At 35.7% G+C, this 19,680-nt stretch overlaps 2 protein-coding genes across 2 annotated transcripts in view; one reads left to right on the forward strand and one right to left on the reverse strand.

Moving 5' to 3' along the window:
- LOC129216078 (uncharacterized) overlaps positions 1-4,477 on the forward strand; it is a 69,349-nt gene extending 64,872 nt beyond the window's left edge. The window contains exon 8 of the mRNA XM_054850228.1: positions 4,473-4,477. Coding sequence (XP_054706203.1) covers positions 4,473-4,477 — 5 coding nt within the window. The remainder of the gene's footprint in view (positions 1-4,472) is intronic.
- A 2,111-nt stretch (positions 4,478-6,588) lies between these two features.
- LOC129232676 (uncharacterized) overlaps positions 6,589-19,680 on the reverse strand; it is a gene marked incomplete at its 5' end in the record, with an annotated part of 50,302 nt that continues 37,210 nt past the window's right edge. Inside the window, 4 exon segments of the mRNA XM_054866811.1 lie at positions 6,589-6,850; positions 9,113-9,274; positions 15,519-15,808; positions 17,489-17,953. Of these exon segments, the coding sequence (XP_054722786.1) occupies positions 6,650-6,850; positions 9,113-9,274; positions 15,519-15,808; positions 17,489-17,953 (1,118 nt within the window).

The following is a 19,680-nucleotide window of genomic DNA, read 5'->3' on the forward strand; positions in this document are numbered from 1 at the left end:
GTCTAGCGTTATCTTCATGAAAGACTATGCCTTTGCGATTTGACAAACTGGACGTTTCTGTTTTATTTCTCGGTTCAGATTAGTTGATTGACGACAGTACTTGTTTGAATCAATCGTTTGGCCGGCGGGGAGAAACTCAAAATAAATTATACCCTTGCAATCCCACCAAACACAGAGCATCACCTTCATCGGGTGCAAACTGGCCTTTGCCATTGCGTCACCATGTTCACCTGCCTGTTTCCATGTGCGTTTGTGCTGAACGTTGATGTACAAGACCCATTTTTCATCGCCCGTCACTAATCGATCCAAAAACGGCTCGTTTTTGAGCCGCCCGAGTAAAGATACGGCAGCAAAAATTCGCTGGACTTTGTTGCTCTCGGTCAACAAATGGAGCACCCATATATCGAGCTTTAAATCGAATCCGATTTTTTTTTAAACGCCGAAAAGCGGTTGATCGGTCAACGTTAAGTGCTGTAGCAACTTTCTCTGTTGAAATTCGCGGAGTAATCAAAATTAAAGAACGCAAAACGTCGTCATCAATGCCGGAGGGTCGGCCTGAGTGTGGCTCGTCTTCCAGCTTAAAGTCTCCGCAACGAAATTTTGCAAACCATTTTTCCACAGTTCATTTAGCTGGTGATTGATCTTGATAAACGTCTTGAATGTTTTTTACGGCTGCTGCAACGTTTATTCCATTCCGAAACTCGTAAAGCATAACATGCAGTAAATGCACTTTATCAACACTCATTTTAAAAGTAATCTTTCTCGAAGCAGTTTGTATCTGCACAAATTATTTTGATTGGAATGAAAGCTGCACACGTCACCTTTCCAACGATCTGACTTACGTAGATAGTGGCATTAATGACAACACGTTACGCCCGTTCTAACGCCATCTATTGCAACTCCGCACGAATTTTTGCACTCACCCAATATATAGATGAGGATACAATTCCTAAGAAAGCAATAAATATCATGCATGCTCCAGAGAAGCCTTGATTCAAAATTTTCATTATGATGACTATTAACATTGCTGTTGAAAGACAACGAATTTTCGTATATAACAATGTATTTTATGTTTGATCATTTAATGGAGAAATTACATGAAATTTACTGTTTTTTATCATAACTTTTTCAAACTGAGTTTTTTAGAAATAAATTATAGCCTATGTTGCTTCCTGATAATGTAGCTATCTATAGTGAAAAAATTGTTAATATCGGTCCAGTAGTTTTGAAGCTTACCCCGGACTTACCTACATACGTACAGAAATAGCCATCTTAATATATAAAAATCTTCTGTGCGGACGTTTGTCACCATAAGGCTTTTAAACGGCTGGACCGATTTTGATCAAATATTTTGTGTGTAATTAAGTTGTGGCAAGCATGGTTTCGAAGGGCGATGGATCGAATCGGAAACGTTTTTGTTAATTAATTGATTAAAACATTGAATGGTTATGTCTCCGAAATGATTAGTATTTATTTTAACCTATTGTTGAGCGAGAACTGAAATAAATATTTAACCCGTTGCCAACGGACAATAAGAAAGCCAGCTCTGCTTTTTGTACTGAAATTTCCTACTGTGATATATGTCAATTGGGAATAGATAAAACGTAGAGAGAGAGAGAGAGTGAAACCTTCATTTCTCTCTCTCTGTCTTGAAAGCAACTACTTTAGGTCCCGTGATATATTTTAAAGTAAAGTACTAGAAGGTTCACGCAAAACGTGTGTTCTGTCGTCGTAGTTGAACCATGTGACATGTGATCGGTGCTTATGGTTTCCCTAACCAAATGATTAGAAAGTACCGTACCTAGCAACATTTGTTTCTCGGCTCAAATCCATCTGAGTTTTGGCACCAATGCCAAGAATACTTTAAGGATTATCAAACTAATCAGTATATTATTAAAGGAAAAGATTATGGAATTCAAAGACGAAACAACTTTCATTTACGTCCATATAAATTACAACAGGGTAGTTCTGTGCCCACAAGATCAGTGCAGTGGAAGATTTTTATCTTTAGTGGAAAGAAAACATTAGGCAGTATGTGAAGTTTTAAAGGTTTTCGTTCAATAGATCGGACCGCTAATCGGTCGGAGTTAGCTTCGCTTACCGATCGGCTGGAGTACAGTAACGTGGTGGCTTGGCGACTTTGGCCATAAACAATAGAGTTGCGTGATTATTTGTTCACTACTGTTAATGTACTTTATTGTATTTTTGTTTATTTGGAGAAATATTTTAAATTGCAAAGAATTGTTTCTGGTCTTTAAAGAGTGTTTATTCTTTTTAGTTAAAAAACGTATTTATTTTACATCGAGGAGGGAGGGAGGGGGGAGTAATTTTCGCTTATTCAGGAACCTGTTTTTACCTTTATCATTTTTAAAATGACCTCCGTTCGATTGTTTTACTTTTCTTCATATGAGAGACGTTGCAGCGGGATTTCCCGTTTGTTCTAGATGGGTAGTTAGTTTTTTATACTTCCTATCTGAGGCTGATTTTTATCATTTGAGTATATCTGAAGGAACAAACAATCAAGTACGGGAGAAAAAATAGTTAATAAAACAACTGCTCAGTGGGCATTAGATAAATCAAGTTGTAATAAATATACGCATTCTGACACCAAGCAGTTTAAAACATTTTCTTTTTACATATTTTTTGCAACAAAACGGTTCAAACACTTGATAGTTTATTGAAATTTTTTAACATTTCAATTTACAAAGTTAAACAGAACAACGTCTGTCGCGTCCTCTAGTTTATGTATAACTAGTGGTTTGCACGTAATAGAAAAATCAAAAGGTCTTTTGATTCGCCTGTATATTTACAAATAATGTATGGTGAATTTTCTCGCCAATTGGCTTGTAGGCATGTTACGGTTCCACGTTATGATAATTTCGTATCTCGCCAATCGGTTTGTGCCCATGTTACGGTTCCACGTTATGATAATTTCGTAATTTACTCGTCCATCTTATGATAATTTTGTTCTTAAAATTGGAATAGAAAAAGAAATACATCGAATTTTTGAAAAATCGCTTCGAGATGCACATCCTCATGCTACAAACTAACTTTGTGCAAAATTTCATTAAAATCGGCCGAACGGTCTAGGCGCTATGCGAGTCACAGAGATCCTGACAGACAGACAGAGATCCGAGCAGAGAGAGATCCGGTCAGAGCAAGATCCTGACAGACAGAGATCCGGACAGAGAGACTCTCAGCTTTATTATTAGTAAAGAAGATGAGGAATGATATCCTAAGAAAGCAATAAATGTCATACATGCTCCAGAGAAGCCTTGATTCAAAATTTTCTTTATGATTATTATTAATATTGCTGTTGTTAGGCAACGAATTTTTGTAACAATGGGTTCTATATTCATTTAATGGGGAAATTACATGAAATTTACTGTTTTCCGTCATAACTTTTTTTTTACTGAATTTTTTTTTAGAAATAAATAATAGCCTATGTTGCTTCCTGATAATGTAGCTATCTATGGTGAAAAAATTCTTAATATCGGTCCAGTAGTTTTTAAGCATACTACGGATATACATACATATATACATACAGAAGTAGCCATTTGTGTATAAAGATTACGCACATAAATTAAACAGGTAATGTATCATGCCTGTTAAGTATAAAATTTTTAAATATTTGTCAGATCTGTAACATTCGCATCAGATCTGTAACAGTCGAATACAACCCTACCCCCTAAAATGGGGGTAAATGTTCACTTTGACCTTGCCCCTAATTCTTAAAAAATGTTACTAGCGTGTAGTTAAACTACCCTATTAATTTTAATTTCTGAGTATCTTTAAAAATTGAGAATTTCCATGATCAAATTGGCACTTTTCCTGATATTCACATTGAACACGTTATTTTGCATTTCCAATTTGCATCCTTTTACTTCTGGTTTTCTACCGATTATTTTGATAAAATCAGAGCAGACCTGACGCATGCGCAATTTGTTGAAGGTTTCAGCTAAAGAAAACAGCTAGTAATCGAGGAATTTTAAGAAATAAACTCAAATTCTTACCTCAATTCGCAAAATTTTTAATTTTCGCCACTATAATTTTAAACTGTTAGTATACTAACATTATTCTGTACACACATTTTTTCAGATAACCTACAACTTATTGCTTTAGAAAAAGCTAAAAATAAACTTGATGAAGTTCTTCAGCATGAAACGCCAGCAAATGATAAGGAAAACGAATTGCCCCTAGGGCAGAGAAAAATGGTTATGTAAGTAATATTTTAATACATTATACATTTCTGTTGCAGATTTTTTACTGACAGGACACTGGATAAAACTACTACTTCAATTTTCCAAAAAAATAAACCCATTATTTTCAGCTTTTAATTGAAATTCAGTTTTGAAAATGAATCGACAGTAAAACGGGTTTTCTTGCAGACAATAACTAATTCAAATTTAGTTTTATTTTAAAAATATAGTGACCACATTTTTGAAAAATTATTATACATATTTCCTTTTTAGATTGAAGTTCTAAGTTTTCTAAAATTGTATTTATTTGTTGTTTTCTGACAAAATTTGCAATAAAATTACCTGTACTAAAATTTTTATTTTTTTGTACCACCAGGAATATAATGCAGGATGCTTTAAAAAATGCGGAAATTCAACTGATTGCTTCTCGAAAGGTGATTGCAGAAAAGCAAGCTGAATTAAAGAAACTTGGATGAAGACGGAACTTCTTTAAAAAAATTAACAATGTTACCTTAGTATCGAATCCCAATATTATCTTAATTTAAACCTCTTTCTTGTTACTTTCCGTCGAATAGTCTTATAAAATAATAAAAATTCAAATTATACCTATGCTTACCAATAGTAATCGATCATTTTGATCCTCATCAACTTATATTATTAAGTTCTAACTCAAAAAATGAGTTCATTATAGGAATATTTTTAGAGTGGTCCGAAAGTGGATGTACGCCCACTCCCCTTTATTTCTGAAATTATGTTCGCCACGGTTGAATGTTCGTTATACGCATCTATCTTGAATTCTTAACAGTCAAAAGCATCGACAGAGCACTACCCATGTCGTAACAGAGTTGAATTCTGCGCCAGTTTGTCGCAGATCTTTTGCAGCGAAACAGATCCGAACCCCTCCATGTTCCGCAAAACATGTAACATAAACTCCTGTTTTTGAAAATTACAACCCTTTGAAGGACTTACGCGAGAGAGCTGAAAATTGCAGCAAATGTAAAGTACGGCAAGATATGCAAATGATTAGAATTGCAGACCGGTAGCGCATGCGTATGCTGAGCAGCGCCCTCTGAACGGCGGATCGAACCGATTTTAAATAGACGGCTGTAGCGAGGCGTGTATGATTATCGGTGGTTATATGCTAGAATAAACGTTAACTGAATCTTTACTATTCCTCTTCGACAAAAGAAAGCGAAATTTGAGCAAATTTCGGAGTTTGAACGGGGAAGAATCGGCGACCTTCGTAAAGCTGAATTGTCTTATCGAGCAGTAGCCGCTCGTGGGCAGCGTAACAGCAGCACAATCATGTGTGTTTGGAAGCAGTGGACGGACGAGGGTCGGACAGCTCGGAAATCCGGGAATGGACCCCGAAATGTGACGTCAGCTCGCGATGACAGACACCTGGTGCGTATGGCACTGACGGACAGCGCAGTTTCTTCTGGACAATTGCCAGCACAGTGGTCAACAGCTACAAACGTTTCATTGTGTGCTTCATCAATTCGGAGACGTCTGCTGCAGCATGGGCTGCGCGCAAGAATTCCCCTCACGCAAGACCATCGCCGCCTGCGGCTAAAATGGGCCAATGAGCATAGAAGCTGGCGTGCTCATTGGCAGCAAATCTCTTTTCTGACGAATTCCGCTTCAATTTGCGGCACCATGACGGCCGAATTCGTGTCAGGCGCTATGCCGGTGAACGGCACATTCCGGAGTGCGTTATCGAACGTCACAGTGGACGAACACCTGGAGTTATGGTCTGACGTGACATAGCATATCACGGACGATCACAATTGCTACGAATTGTGGGCAGTTTGAACAGTACCCGATACATGAACGAAGTTTTACAACCCCAAGCTGTTCCTTTCCTACAAGGATTGAAAGGGGCTGTATTCCAGCAGGATAATGCCCATCCACATGTCGCCAGGACTGTCGAATTCTACCTTGATTCGCAGCAGATACAGCTTCTTTCTTGGCCTACATATTCCCCGGATGTGTCTCCGATTGAATATATGTGGGGTTTCGTTGGGCGACGTCTCGCTCGTGATCCTCGTCCTGTTGCTTCGACAGACGAACCTTGATTGCGCATACAAACAATATGGAATACTCTTCCGCAGTCAGATATTCAAACTTTGTTTCACTCCATGCCAAGTCGTGTAGCAGCTCTTATTGTGGCGCGTGGTGGCCACACAAAATACTTATTTCTATCTCTTTTTATTGTTTGTTTCGTTTGAAAATGTAATCATTCATCTGTACCATTACCACTCAGCTGTGTATTAAATTTCATTCAACTATCATGATTCCTTCATGGTGTTGTAATTTTTACAAACAGGAGTGTATAATGTCTGTAACTCAAAAACTAAGAGCTAAATAATTGAGTCCGCAAGTCGTAAAAAATGCATTTATTTCTGTAAACTTGAGGCACGCATTTGTATACAATACACATATACTAATCGTCAGTCCAGTGACTGTTGACTCATATTATAAGACAGAGACGATGCTGAGGATTCACTTCCAATCAGTTGACCAAAGAGGCGGGATGAGATGCCCATCGGATGGCGAGGTGATATTCTATTTCGACAGAAGCGAAGAACTTCGCATGACAGGTCGCCTATAGTCCACTGCCTACTTAGCACTTTGTTGTACACGGAAGTCAACTGATGGAGAAACGAAATTTGCATTATCGTGTTAGTATTATAAGTATGATGAAGAAACAAAGTGGAGTGTTTATATAATCTTTTTGTATGTTAAAACAAAGTTCGATACTTGATAACATTGACAACATTACTAGTTTTTGGATTCATTCAATGAACATATACTCTCCTACAACTGCTACGGAATTTCTGTAGTTGCTATGGAAATTTAGTCAAATTAAAATTCAAAATGAATACGTGTTTAAAATAATTTGGAAATACCAACACCAACACTAAAATGATTTGAAATTTAATAGATTATTTTTTGTTTATTTACTTACTTATGTCTTTATTTATTTATTAGTAAAATGTCAAGCATGTTTATGTTGTGTCGGTCATAGTACGGTAAGTCAGAGGTGTCCAACATGTTGGATCATGGCGCAGACAATGCCATTGAAATTTTTAGGGTAGTGTTTTCAGGGGTATTTTTCTCTGTCTGTCTCTCTCTCTCTCTTTCTCTCTTTTTTTTTTTTTTGAGGGTAGGAGGAGCTCTGCTACCATGAGAATTGAGTTTCAACCATAAGAATTGAGCAGGCAGAAAACCGGAGTAATTTTTGAAGGGTTTTTCTCTATAAAATTTACTACTGCACATAATATGGAGCACCTAGAAGCAAAGTGGTATGAGTACAAAAATTATAATTTTGAAAATAACTAGAACAAGTGATAGATGAAACTCATCTCTGTTTTGTATCAAAGAGATAGTTATCGTTAGGCATGTACTGATACGCTGCGTGATTTAGAAAATACTTTTCAATGAAGCACTAAACACGGATTAAGGTTCGCACTCGATTGACTCAAAACTTGAGTCCACTTACACACCCTTGCTTCTTACTAAATCATGTCTATATTACATCGTTCTTACAGTTAGCAAATATCATAATTATGTGTACAAAACTTTTTGAAAATGCGTCTACTCAAAATTTTACTATGTTCTTTTACACCAGTAGTGCCCAACCTTTTTTTTACCCGAGAGCCGCACCTTATATTTAATAAAAGTTGCTGCCGCCAAAACATTATACAAATTCATAATATTTAAAAGAATTCTAGGTAACAAATGAAAACATGGAAAAGGAGAGAAAATTACAAACCAAGAATTGTTGTTATCTTTACTTGATGCTTAATCTATTAATGCGAAGTTTGCATCGATTTTTCAGAAACCAATTTCTGAATATTTAGCTCTAACTTTGTGACAAAGTGACTCATCGTGGTTTTCGATTTGCAAACATTGAACCAAAAAACAGGCAACATGGGCCTTCGGGTCGTAGGTTGGGCTGCTTTACACTATTTCTTACTCTTACTAAATCCTTCTCAAATTCAACGTAAGTTAAAGCAAAGTAATAAATTTCATAAAAACAAAGGTTAAATAAACGTTTGAAAAGAAAGATATTTTTATTTTTCACACCAATAGTTTTAAAAATGTTTATCCACATATTTTGATTCGTTTGTTTACTTACCGAGGCACCACACAGATTGTTCAATAATGAAAAAACGTTGAAATAGGTAGCGATCGAATGGGCATATTGAGAAATTTTTTGACGCAAAAAGTATTTGCCCTCGTGTCCCATTATTGAGATATACAGCCTTAAAGTCTGCCGAAATTTTAAAAAAAGCGCCAAACTTGGTGAGAACTTAAAGATAGCATTTTCTCGCCGACGATTTCACCGTCTGCATGTGGTAGGACATCATCTGCGAAGCAAGCAAAAGCCGTCTCCCACTACTCTCCGAAACTCGGTAAATTTGACGACTTTTCTTAAAACTTTGGGACTTAAAGATCTTACATATTGATGATGGGGACACGAGGGCAAATAATCTATGCATCCAGAAACATGTTTCACTATGCTCTTTCATACTCAACTAATTCAAACTTTTTTCATCATTACCATATCGTATGGTTTCCTAGTTAGTACCTTCCTCATTTATAGATTAATATCTATTGTTACATATATATATACTAGTCTGATAAGAAATGAAAAAATATGTCAAGTAATTTAGAGTTAAAATTTGGTGCTATCTCGCGCTTCCTGAAATTGCAATACACATTAGGAATCGAGGAAAGTGAAAAATCCATCTGTACAGATTTCAACATATTATGACACGACTTCGACCTATCAATTCTTTTTATGCTCTTAATATTTTAACAGCAAAAGCTCTTCATTAAGAAAAAAGTCGTGTAAAATACGTTGGTCATTATTAGTACTTATGAGCTGTCAAAACTTAGCTAAATACCTCATTCAGCTGCGGCTCTTGTTGGGTATAAATAATGAGTGTTGGTAGTCTAGCCATGCTCGCAGCTAGCCACAATATTATTGATTTTAGTTGGCTGTCACCATCTCCAGAACATGGTTCTGCAGCCACGGGGCAGCGGGAAGATACTGGCTCTGAATGTGCCTGGAAAAAAAACCGTCTATAGTGAGATGCAATAACTATGCTTCAACTTCAATTTACATAACCTTGAATTTAAGCTTGATAATTCAGTTTGAAGTAATTCAAGATCTCTTTCCCAAGAGACGGTGATTGAGTCAACTTTTAGAATTAATGGACTCTCCAACAGCCGGATCTAGAGAAGAGTAAGCTCTTGACCCAGACGGCAACTTCTGGAAAGCTGAAAATTCACCCTATTTCTGTGAGGTTTTTTTTTTTTAATTCTGTTTAAAAACTTGAAGGAAAATGAGTAAGGGCGTCAGCTTCAAGATTTGCCTCGGCTCAGAAAGTCGCGGATCCGGCACTGCAACTAGTCAACCAATGTAAAGAGCGAGTGCTTAGTAATGTCTTGTTACTTTTTCGGACCTTGTGCCTGATATACTACTGAATATGTGTGAAAGAATACAGGCGATTCCTTCACATTTGCTATCTGGGTACATTCGATGACAAACAGCTGCTCTACAAGGTGGTTCAACGTATCACCTCGTGTGAAAGGCCTGAAAATTCCCTCTCGTTTCAAATATTGTCCAGATTAGTGCTAAAGCTGCAGTGATGAATGTAAAAATAATCTATATTTTTAAGAATCTTGTGAAGAATTCTGTATTAGTAAAAAGATGTGTATAGCTAAATGATTACGATTATTTGTCAGTCGGGCCGATTTTTAATTATTTTTCTATCCGCGTAGCATTACATTTTAGTTACTTTATCAGAGCTTTCGCTAAAAATACGTACGAACAATAAATAGTATATGTTCAATATAGTTCAATACTTCAATAACTCTACACAAGAAAAAAGAACTTTTTGTCTGCATCCTGGTTTTAAATAATGAATTCGTACTAATTTTGGGTCGAGAAAAACGAATATGTTAGTGGATTTTTCTTATTAGCTCTTGTTTTCAAGATACACAAAAGCCCATTGGAGAAAGATGCACAACAACCACACATTGATTTGAAGGTAAAGTTAAAAAGGGGGAAAAAAAGCTGTACAACAAACGATATGAAACAGGTCCCGTTTCGTTAAACAATCTTTATTTTTCTGATAGCAGAGGTTGATTTTGGCCCATTACTGTAAACGCCTCATTTTGATTCCTTCTTGTACGTCAAAGAAGGATCATCTCTTGCAATAGTTCAGCAGCATTTAGCAAGCATCAACTCAGCCCAATGACCTTGATATCTGCGCTCCATTGTGAATATATCTTGGTGAAACCTTTTCCCACGTTCATTGCTCATAGCTCTACAGTTTTAAGCAAAATATCCTGAAGGAAGTGAATGAAATAGTTTCAAAGACATATATTTATTCACGGGACTTCTATAGGGATTTTTTGACTGACTGGTTTTAGTTCTCCTCTTATCTGCTATCTAGAAATACTCGTAACACACCCTTAAAGGCTTCTTAGGTGTTTTTCTCTTCCTCTTCAATTTTTTTTAATCAAAAACATTGATCTTTATTATTGCGCGTATTTGAAGGGCCCTTAAAAATTCTCTCCTCCTTACTTCAATATATATTGGAAACTTCCTTCTAACTAAGGAATAAGGAGGAGGAGTAGTAAGTTAATAATTAAGAGGTATTGGAAAACCACCTTTGTTCACAGCTTTCACGAAGTTCTTCATTATTCCCAGCGGAATGAGCATGAGTGGAAATAGAAATGGGTGGATCTACTATAGACTTATTTTGGTCATTTCTCTTTCCAGAATTTTAATTTCTAGCAGTTCATTTAGGTTTCAGGCAGCAATATTTTCTATCCCAACCGGGGGTCGAAGTTTAGAGGAATCAGTCCCATGCAGGGTGTTTCTATCTGTCTGGAAAAAAACAATTGTGAGACTTCACTACTCCTGTACTTCACTGCTCCGTGTCTTGAAAACGAGAGCTAATTTCATTTTTTAAAGGTAATTTTTGGGTTTAGCGAGGCAAATTCGGAAATAGCTATTTTTATGCCGGATGAATTTTTGGCGTTGCGTAGTGTAATCTGAATGGGCATAACAGTGCAAAGATGAGAATTGCAAAGATGACTAACAAAAAAAAGAGATAAGTAGTTTTTCACTGACGTATAATAGGTAGATGTGGAACAAAAATAATTAGTCTTTTTAATTCAACAATCACTTCATTTAAATTTTGCTGAAGAGTTAAACGCCAGCAGCTCCGTGAGATCATTGACATTTTGGAGCAAAACAAAACTAAATAATGCAACTCTTTATAAGCATTTTGTGTGTGTGTTCACTTTTGTATTTTGTTCCTTTAATTTTATTTGTGTTTGAATTGTTGTTTTGCTGGGTAAAATGTATATAATAATTGTAGGCTTGAAGCTGTATACTTGTTTGTCATTTGAAAACAGGGTTTTATTTAGGGTAGACTGGGACACATTTACGAGGATTTTTTTCAATGAATTTTCTAATTTTCAAGTTTGAACCTAGGAAATTTTAGACCTTGTGGTTTTATGAAGCAGTTAATAAAGTCAAAGTTTGTATATTCAGTTGTTGCTCAACTTGTGTTTTTAATTGTAAAACAAAATGTTTTTTGAGTTCAAGTCGGTTGCGTAAACTTGCCCCGAATACAAGTTTACCCCCGGGGCACGTTTACGTGTGGCACGTTTACGTATATTAAAAATGATATCAAGGAGTAAGATAGATATTTAACCAAATTTAAACATTTTAATTTTCTTAAAACACTTTAAAAGCAAGAAAATCTCAAATAATTAATTAAAGAACATTTTATAGTCCTAAAATCATAGGACTTATTGCTAATTAATAACACAGGGTGGCGACAGATCAGGGAGATCAGGGAAAAGTCAGGGAACTTTATTAATCAGGGAAAAGTCAGGGAAATATCAGGGAATTTTGAATAAATAACAAAAAATCAGGGAAAATTGATTTTATGAAAAAAAATTTTTTTTTTTTTTTTTTGCTTTACAAAATTAAAATTCCCTACGCATTTTCCGCCAATTATCTGTTCAAAAAAAAAAAGTAAAATTAATGAGGTGTAATGAGGTGAGATTATACACTGCCGTATATTTGTGCATCTTTTTTCCTCAACATCAAAGTATTGAATCTTAATTATTAACCACAGGATGAACTTCCTAAGATTGCTTCTGTGTCTGTTATTTATTTTACCTAGCTTGAAATTTCCTTTTACACTTTCAGTGCTACGTAAAATAAACAACCATACAGGCAAAGAGGAAGCCTTCATTAATGCCTTAGCTCCTTTGCCTTTATTCTATTGTCTCGAAGTAATTAGCGAACTGTAATCACGATTTCAAGAACAAATCTTTGGTGTTTGAATTAATACTATAAAAGCTTAAAAGTTATTATTTCTTCGCTTTTTTAAATAGATTGCTAAAGTTGAACTTTCAATTTAAAAAAAACTTTGTTTTTTGCTGTTTTACTATTTGTTGTCACCGCAGATTATAAAGGTTTTCTTTTCTTCAGACTTAAGTGATTCTTTAATTTTATAACCAAGTTGTATTCTTTTATGTATTTTGAAATTAACTAATTTTTTTTTTTCTTTTTTTTTTTTCTTGCATTTCAAAGTTGTTTCTTACAAAAGCAATCTAAGATTTTTTTCGTTACATACTGAAATCATTTGAAATAGAGTTAATTTGTGTACTTAAGTAAATATCTTTACTTTTTTTATTGTTAAATCAAAATGCTGTATTCATTCATTAAAACCTATGTTCTTGATTAGAGAAAAGCTCCCTATGAATAAATGTCAAATGGTTTCATCTGTTTTGCATAAATATTGTCAATTAATTATATAAGAATAACTACATTACTTCGATTCTTTCACTATAACTTGTTATTCTTGCAACAATTATTATACTGTTTGAAAACTTAGTTCAAAATAATTTCAATTACTTTTTAGTTCTATCATAAATACATATATGTTTTTAAGAGTAATTTTAATAGTTTCTTTAAAATCTTGTGCTAAGTGGTTTCTTGAAGTAAAGTATTTTTTTTTTAAATTTTCTGTAATCTTTCCATGTAGGAAACTTAAATATACTGTTTTGTAGGTTCCCCCCCCCCCCGCCAAAATATTGACTTGATATGTTTTTTTTAAACCATTTTATTAAAAAAGTAGCATTTTTTAAAAATATGTCTTTAGTTCAACAACTTTTACACAGCTTAAAACGTTTAAAATACTGCTTTTTATACAAACATACAATGGATTTCAAGTAGAGCAAAGAAAGAAAACCATTATCATTGGTAACGTAAATCAGGGAAATTTGATGAACTAAATCAGGGAAAAGTCAGGGAACTTTTTTTCACAGTTCCTGTCGCCACCATGTAACAGAAACTATTTATTCATCTTCTTCATCACTGTTATACTTTACTAACAAAAATTAATTATTTCTTTTCGCATACTTTTCATGAGACTGCGTTTTGACATCTAAGACATGGAACCCTGTCTTATCCTTTTTTCGATTGGTTGTGTACTTTCAAACACGAGATGCAAGCACAATATTCTACTTCGTAAACAGAATCGTTCATTAATTTCCTTTTTACAGAGTGTACTAACTTTTTCCCTGTCGCAGGTTTTGGTTTCATACTTTTTCCTTTGATGTGTTTTATTTCTGCTTCAATAGAAACTTGTAAATTTTAAAGTAATTTCTTCTTTTTGTTTTGTTCTGCCCATTTTCTTTTTTTCTTTGTAGCTTCTAACTGCTCTTGTCTGAGGGCTTCTTTAATCGGAGTATCAGTTAGGATTCTGAGTATCCTTTTTTTTCCCTTTCTTCTTTCTTAAGCTTTGGTCCTACTTTTTCAAATGGTCTCAGTTGGGATAATACACATATGATGATGTGGAAAACCTACTGGGAAAAATACTTGGATTATCGATAAGCCTTTTCATTATTTTGACATCTAACGTCGTTCTGTTAGTGTTTTGAACTTAATGTCTTACTATCTTTAAAATAAAGAAAATGTATTACAGGCTGAATAGTGTATAAAGTTGAAGCTGAACAATCACGAAGACACTTTATGATTGTAAGCTATAATATACGAATCTTTTACTTAATGTAAAATGAATGGTGATTTTCAAAACTAAATAACCTGAAAATGCTAAAGATTTGAAAGAGTACAGAGCGAAAACGCGTCCGAGGCCCATTTAGAAGTAAGACACAGTAAGAACGTGCGTAAATGTGCCCCAATGAAAATGTGTAAACGTGCCCCGTCGGCAAGTTTGGATTTATTTTTAACGTGCAAAAAAAAAAAAAAAAAATAACTTTTCTGTCCATACACATACAACTCGCAAAAAAGAATAAAATTCTGCTAAATTTTATACATTTATTTATTCTTAACTATGTATTATTTACTCAGAATAAGCTTCCAAACGTTCAATACAAAATTTATTCAATTTGGTAGAAAAGAGATTTTGCTATCCGCATGTTAACCGAAGCTCGACTAATGTTCAAAAACTTGTGAGAATATTGGTTTCAATCTGATATGACTGTTGGCTCTCCGGTTATAACTCGTTTTGGAAAAGGGTACTGCGTAAACGTGCCCAATGTGTAAATGTGCCCCGGTCTACCCAACTTATAGGCCCGTAAAGCCCGGCTTAGGGCCCCCTAGCTTGTAGAGCCCCCAAAAAGTATGGAACAATATATATTTTTCTTTTTCAAATATGTTAAAATTTTGAAACATTTTAATATTTCAAATTTTTTGAATTTCAATTATATTCACGTTAGTTAACAATAACAGCACTCAAACTGAGGCTCACAGGGTACATGCAGCTGGCTGAACTTGAAAGGCCTGGTCAAGTCCTCAAAAATATTGACACAACGTGATAAACCGGATGAGCATGTACAATGTTTACATGCTGCATAAAAAAGCCCCTTTTCTCTTTCCGCAATTTATTACCAATTAGTTTGTGGAAGGAAAAGTCTTTGTGCAATGAATTCAACAGGACACGGCCTTGTTGGCCGATTTAAGCTTTGGTTTCCTAGGAGCGAACACGCCGATCGTAGGAGTCGCTCTACGTCTAGGCGAAAACTTGATTCTTCTGCGCATGCTCGCCCGAGCTAAATCGACATCGTGAATGGTCACGCCGGAATCCACATGACTTTGATTTCAGCGAGGAGTGACGTCGGAGATCGGGGATTCGCTCCTAGGAAACCAGGGCTTTAGTAATCAAGCTCTTAGCCCTCTGAATGGCTTTCGAAAAGCTAAAAGATATTTTAGACTTCGCACTTTGACGACTTTTCAGTTATTTATTTATTTTTTACCGTGCTTGCTTTCCTCCGCCCAGAATGCGAACATGACGACAAATCTTCTAAACTGCTGCTTCTTTCCATCATTAGTTGACCATCGAGAGAAATGTCCCCTTCTTCTGAATTATGTCTCCTCCGCCGGCGAAATTTCGCCTTGAACGGTACAGGTAGGTTTGGACTCACTCCGTCATATGAGTAGGCTTTCAAATAACCGCTGCTTGAAGTAGCCATCATCACCTTTTTAGATCCAAGAGAGAATAAAGCCTCCGGAGAGAGAGGAAGTTTGGCCGAAGGAGAATGTAATGCTACAGTGAAGAGAAAAAATACTCTAAAATATCTTATAAATTATTTACCTCATAGTGGGATTCAATGTTGAAAGTTTGTGAGAATACAATTTAATTACTAAAAAAGCAATGTTAAGTATTAAAATTAAAGAATTCGGAATTGATTTAAAAATCAACAAGTAAAAGCTTTCATTTTCATCAAAATACTCATGTTAAAAATAAAAAATAATTTATATTCAGGATGCAGGAAAAGTCATGCGCATGCGTTTAAGTCTGATCCTAAACCCAATCGTGAGCATTATGACGCCACCGAAACCGAAACTTTACTAACGTGTATTGAATACTAAAAACAAAGAAAACAGTTGGGGACTTTTTTTTTTTTTTTTTTTTTGCAACATGACATTTTTAGATCTTGGTTTTCTAATTTATTTTCAAAAGTAATTAAGGAAAGGGAAGACTGCTTCGGCGAATTCGTTTTTGCTTTTTATCATGTAAAATTCTCATTAATACTTATGGGGTTGGTTGGGGGAAGTGGACCAACCCCTTAAACTGAAATATGGATAAAATTTTCAAACTTCTTTGCACTGATCCTGTCATATGTCATCACATTAATAGGTTTTACATAGCACTTGATCAAAAAAAATAATAAATAAATAAATCTTTTTTTTTTTTTTGCAAGGTTAAAGTAACATTTTTCAAAAACGTGTTTCCAGGTTAGTTTTTATTATTTTTTATGATCATTAATTTTTCATGTATAGTTTAACTTAAAGTTTATACTGCAACAAGAATTTTTGTATAAAATAAGTGCTTAAGCGGAGGGGTCCCACTTACCACATAAATTTTAGCTATAAGTGGTAGGTGGGTCCCCTAACTATGGGAAAGTAGGTTTCCCCTTAATAATGAGGATTTCAAAATCAAAAGCGACTTTGATGAAATATTTGTATTAGTAAAATACAAGACAACTGTGATGACCTTGTAGGAATTGATAGTTCAGCTACAAAAGCTGCTGAAGGTGGTGATTATGTATTTGAAATTTACATCAAAGTAAACCACAACGTATTGGACTGGTGCAGAGGATGTGGGAGTTATAATTGAGGATGAAGTCCATTATGATGGTAGTTTTTCTTAGCATACTTTAAACAGACACAGCCATTTAGTGTTTCCAATTTCATTTTCAGGTTAAAAATTTTGAGAATTTACTAAAATTGAACTTTATCAACGGTATTACGTTTATTCAACACACCTTTATATGCTGAAAGTATAATATGTACCTATAGGCTTTCAGTACACTTTCCGTACACCTTTTTTTAGATATGGTTGATTTAAATTAAAGGGGGGTGACCCACTTACCGGTTATTATAGGGTAAGTGATTGGTACCCATGTGTTTTTTTTTATATAATCATTAAGAATATTTAAAGCATTATTTTAGAAAATAATGATAAACTTTTGTACATTAATAATGTCCAAGTAAAATAAGACAATAAGTTGATTTTTTTTTTTTTTTTTTGCATCAAAACTTTTGTATAAGGTTGCAAAAACGAACTGCTCTCAAAAGGGGTCCCCTTACCCCAACCAACCGTACTTTAAACATTACGGAAGGGAGAAGGGTCTGTGTTAAAATCTTATTAAAATCCCTGCAAGGGCAATCGTGAATCGACTTTAACTGATATCAGTCATTATTGAGTTCATCAAAAGCATACTTTCCTCTGGAGGCGCAAACAGCAAAGGCTCCGAGCTAGTAGGCCTCAAATATCGAGGTCTTCCCTTATCCTCTCCGCCAGACCATTCCTCGGGATCTTCAGAGATGTCTTCCATGTCACTGCTGCCGCTGGAGCCCGCCATGTAGCTGCTGCTGCCTCGCCTGGACAGCTTCCTCCTGGTGCGCTTTCTAATCCTTTTCCTGAAATCCTCTAGACGTTCGTGAGCTTCAAATCCACCACCGACGGACGGCCAGTCGTCTTCACTTTCACCGCCAAGCACGAAGCCCACGGATCCCGATCGACCATCTGACGATAGGCTGGCATCAAAACTCTGAGTTGAAGAGGATCGCCTGTGAGAGGAACGACGCATAGGATCCGTTGAAGAATCCTCCCGTAGCAAGTCATTCATCGCTACGGAGGCTCTCTTTTCTCGCCTGAGCTTTGTTCTCGTGGCAGCTTCAGATCCTAAATGGGCAGCAATGAAAGTTTCATATTAATTATTAACGCAGCAATTAACAAATCAATATATTTAAGTCACTCGAATCCTATCAGGAACACATTAATTTGTACTATGTTTCCCAAAAATAAAGAATCTCTGAAGATGTACTACAGGGTGTCCCATCAATATCATTCAAATCAAATTTATGGATTAAAAACTTTCCTCCTAATTGTCCTTAAAAGCAAAAACAAAAATTTTACTCATTCCTCCATTTATTTCGAATGTATCGCGTTGATGCTCAATACTTTCCCAAGTTTGCATATACACTGAAGTACCAAAACAACAGATACACCTTCTTAAAACCGTGTTACACCCCTACGAGCGCTCAGAAGTGCCTTAATATGACGTGGCATGGATGCGGCTAATGTCTGAAATAATGCTACAGGCAATTTATATCACAAATACTGTAGGCTATCCACAAATCCATATTAGTACGAGGTGGGACTTGATTTCTTCTGAACAGCACGTTTGAAGGCACCACAGATATGCTCGATACTGTTTTACGATTTAGGTGGCCAACGGAAGTGTTTAAATTCAAAACAACGCACCTGTTGTCTGTCTGTGGAAATTTCTGGCGCGTGGGCGACGCACTGTATTGCTGGAATTGTCCATGTTCGTCAGAATGCACAATAGACATGAATGGGTGTAGGTGGTCGGATAGGATGTCCATGTACTTGTTACCTGTTGAATTACTGTCTAGACGTATCAGGGGTCCAATATCCTTCTCACTGCTAACTGATCTCGCCCCATACCATGACGAAACCTCCACTAGCTTGAACAGTCCCTCGATGACATCAAGAGTCTATGGATTCAATAGATTGTCTCCGAACTCATGCATGTCTATATGACCGACACAGTTGGAAACGAGACTTATCAAACCAGGAAACGTGCTTACAGTTGCACAGTCCAATGGCAGTTTTAGTGGACGCAGGCGAGGCGTGAAGTTTTGTGTCATTTAGTCAACAATGGTACACAAGTCGGTCTTCAGCTCTTAAAGCCTAAATCCCTAATGGTCAGTTTAAGAGTTTTTACGCTGGCACTTGTTGATGCTTCAGCATTGATTTCTACAGCAATTTGAGAAGGGTTTCTCTTTTACCATGTTTAAAAATTCTCGTCAGCACTCTTTGACAACGTTCCTTTACAATCTTTTCTATCCATCGTAGTGTCTAAGGTACGTTTTATGTTTTCCGCGGATTCCTTATAGTCACGGTGCATTCGAGGAATGGTTGTAGAAGAAAATCCAAATTTTATCAAAACCAATGGTCCGACTCTCGCGTGCCACCTATTGCACCAAATTTAAACTCACTTAAATTAGGACGAACTTACAGAAGTACCCTATCTAGAAATCTTGCTAGACACTTCTCCTTTAATTCACTTTTAATATAGCGATTTCTGGTTGGGTCACACTAATCTAATTGGTTTTATTATTTTGTTATTTTTATATGCATGCGTATATCAGTTATTTTGGCGCTTTATTGTTTAAAACACTCAAAAAAATCTATCAATTCCAAGCTTATTTTTTAATCTGTACCTTCATCTCATTATGCAGATTTAGTATTGTTTTGCCAAAAAGTAAGTAACAAAAGAGTAGTACTTAAAATTACATAAGGGGCTGTCTATAAATAGCGTAACGCTTTGAAGGGGAGGAATTTTCGTGAAATTGGGAGTTTATGACAAAAGGGTGGTACAGGTG

Source organism: Uloborus diversus, chromosome 1 (assembly GCF_026930045.1).
Source record: "Uloborus diversus isolate 005 chromosome 1, Udiv.v.3.1, whole genome shotgun sequence".
Classification (NCBI taxonomy): domain Eukaryota; kingdom Metazoa; phylum Arthropoda; class Arachnida; order Araneae; family Uloboridae; genus Uloborus; species Uloborus diversus.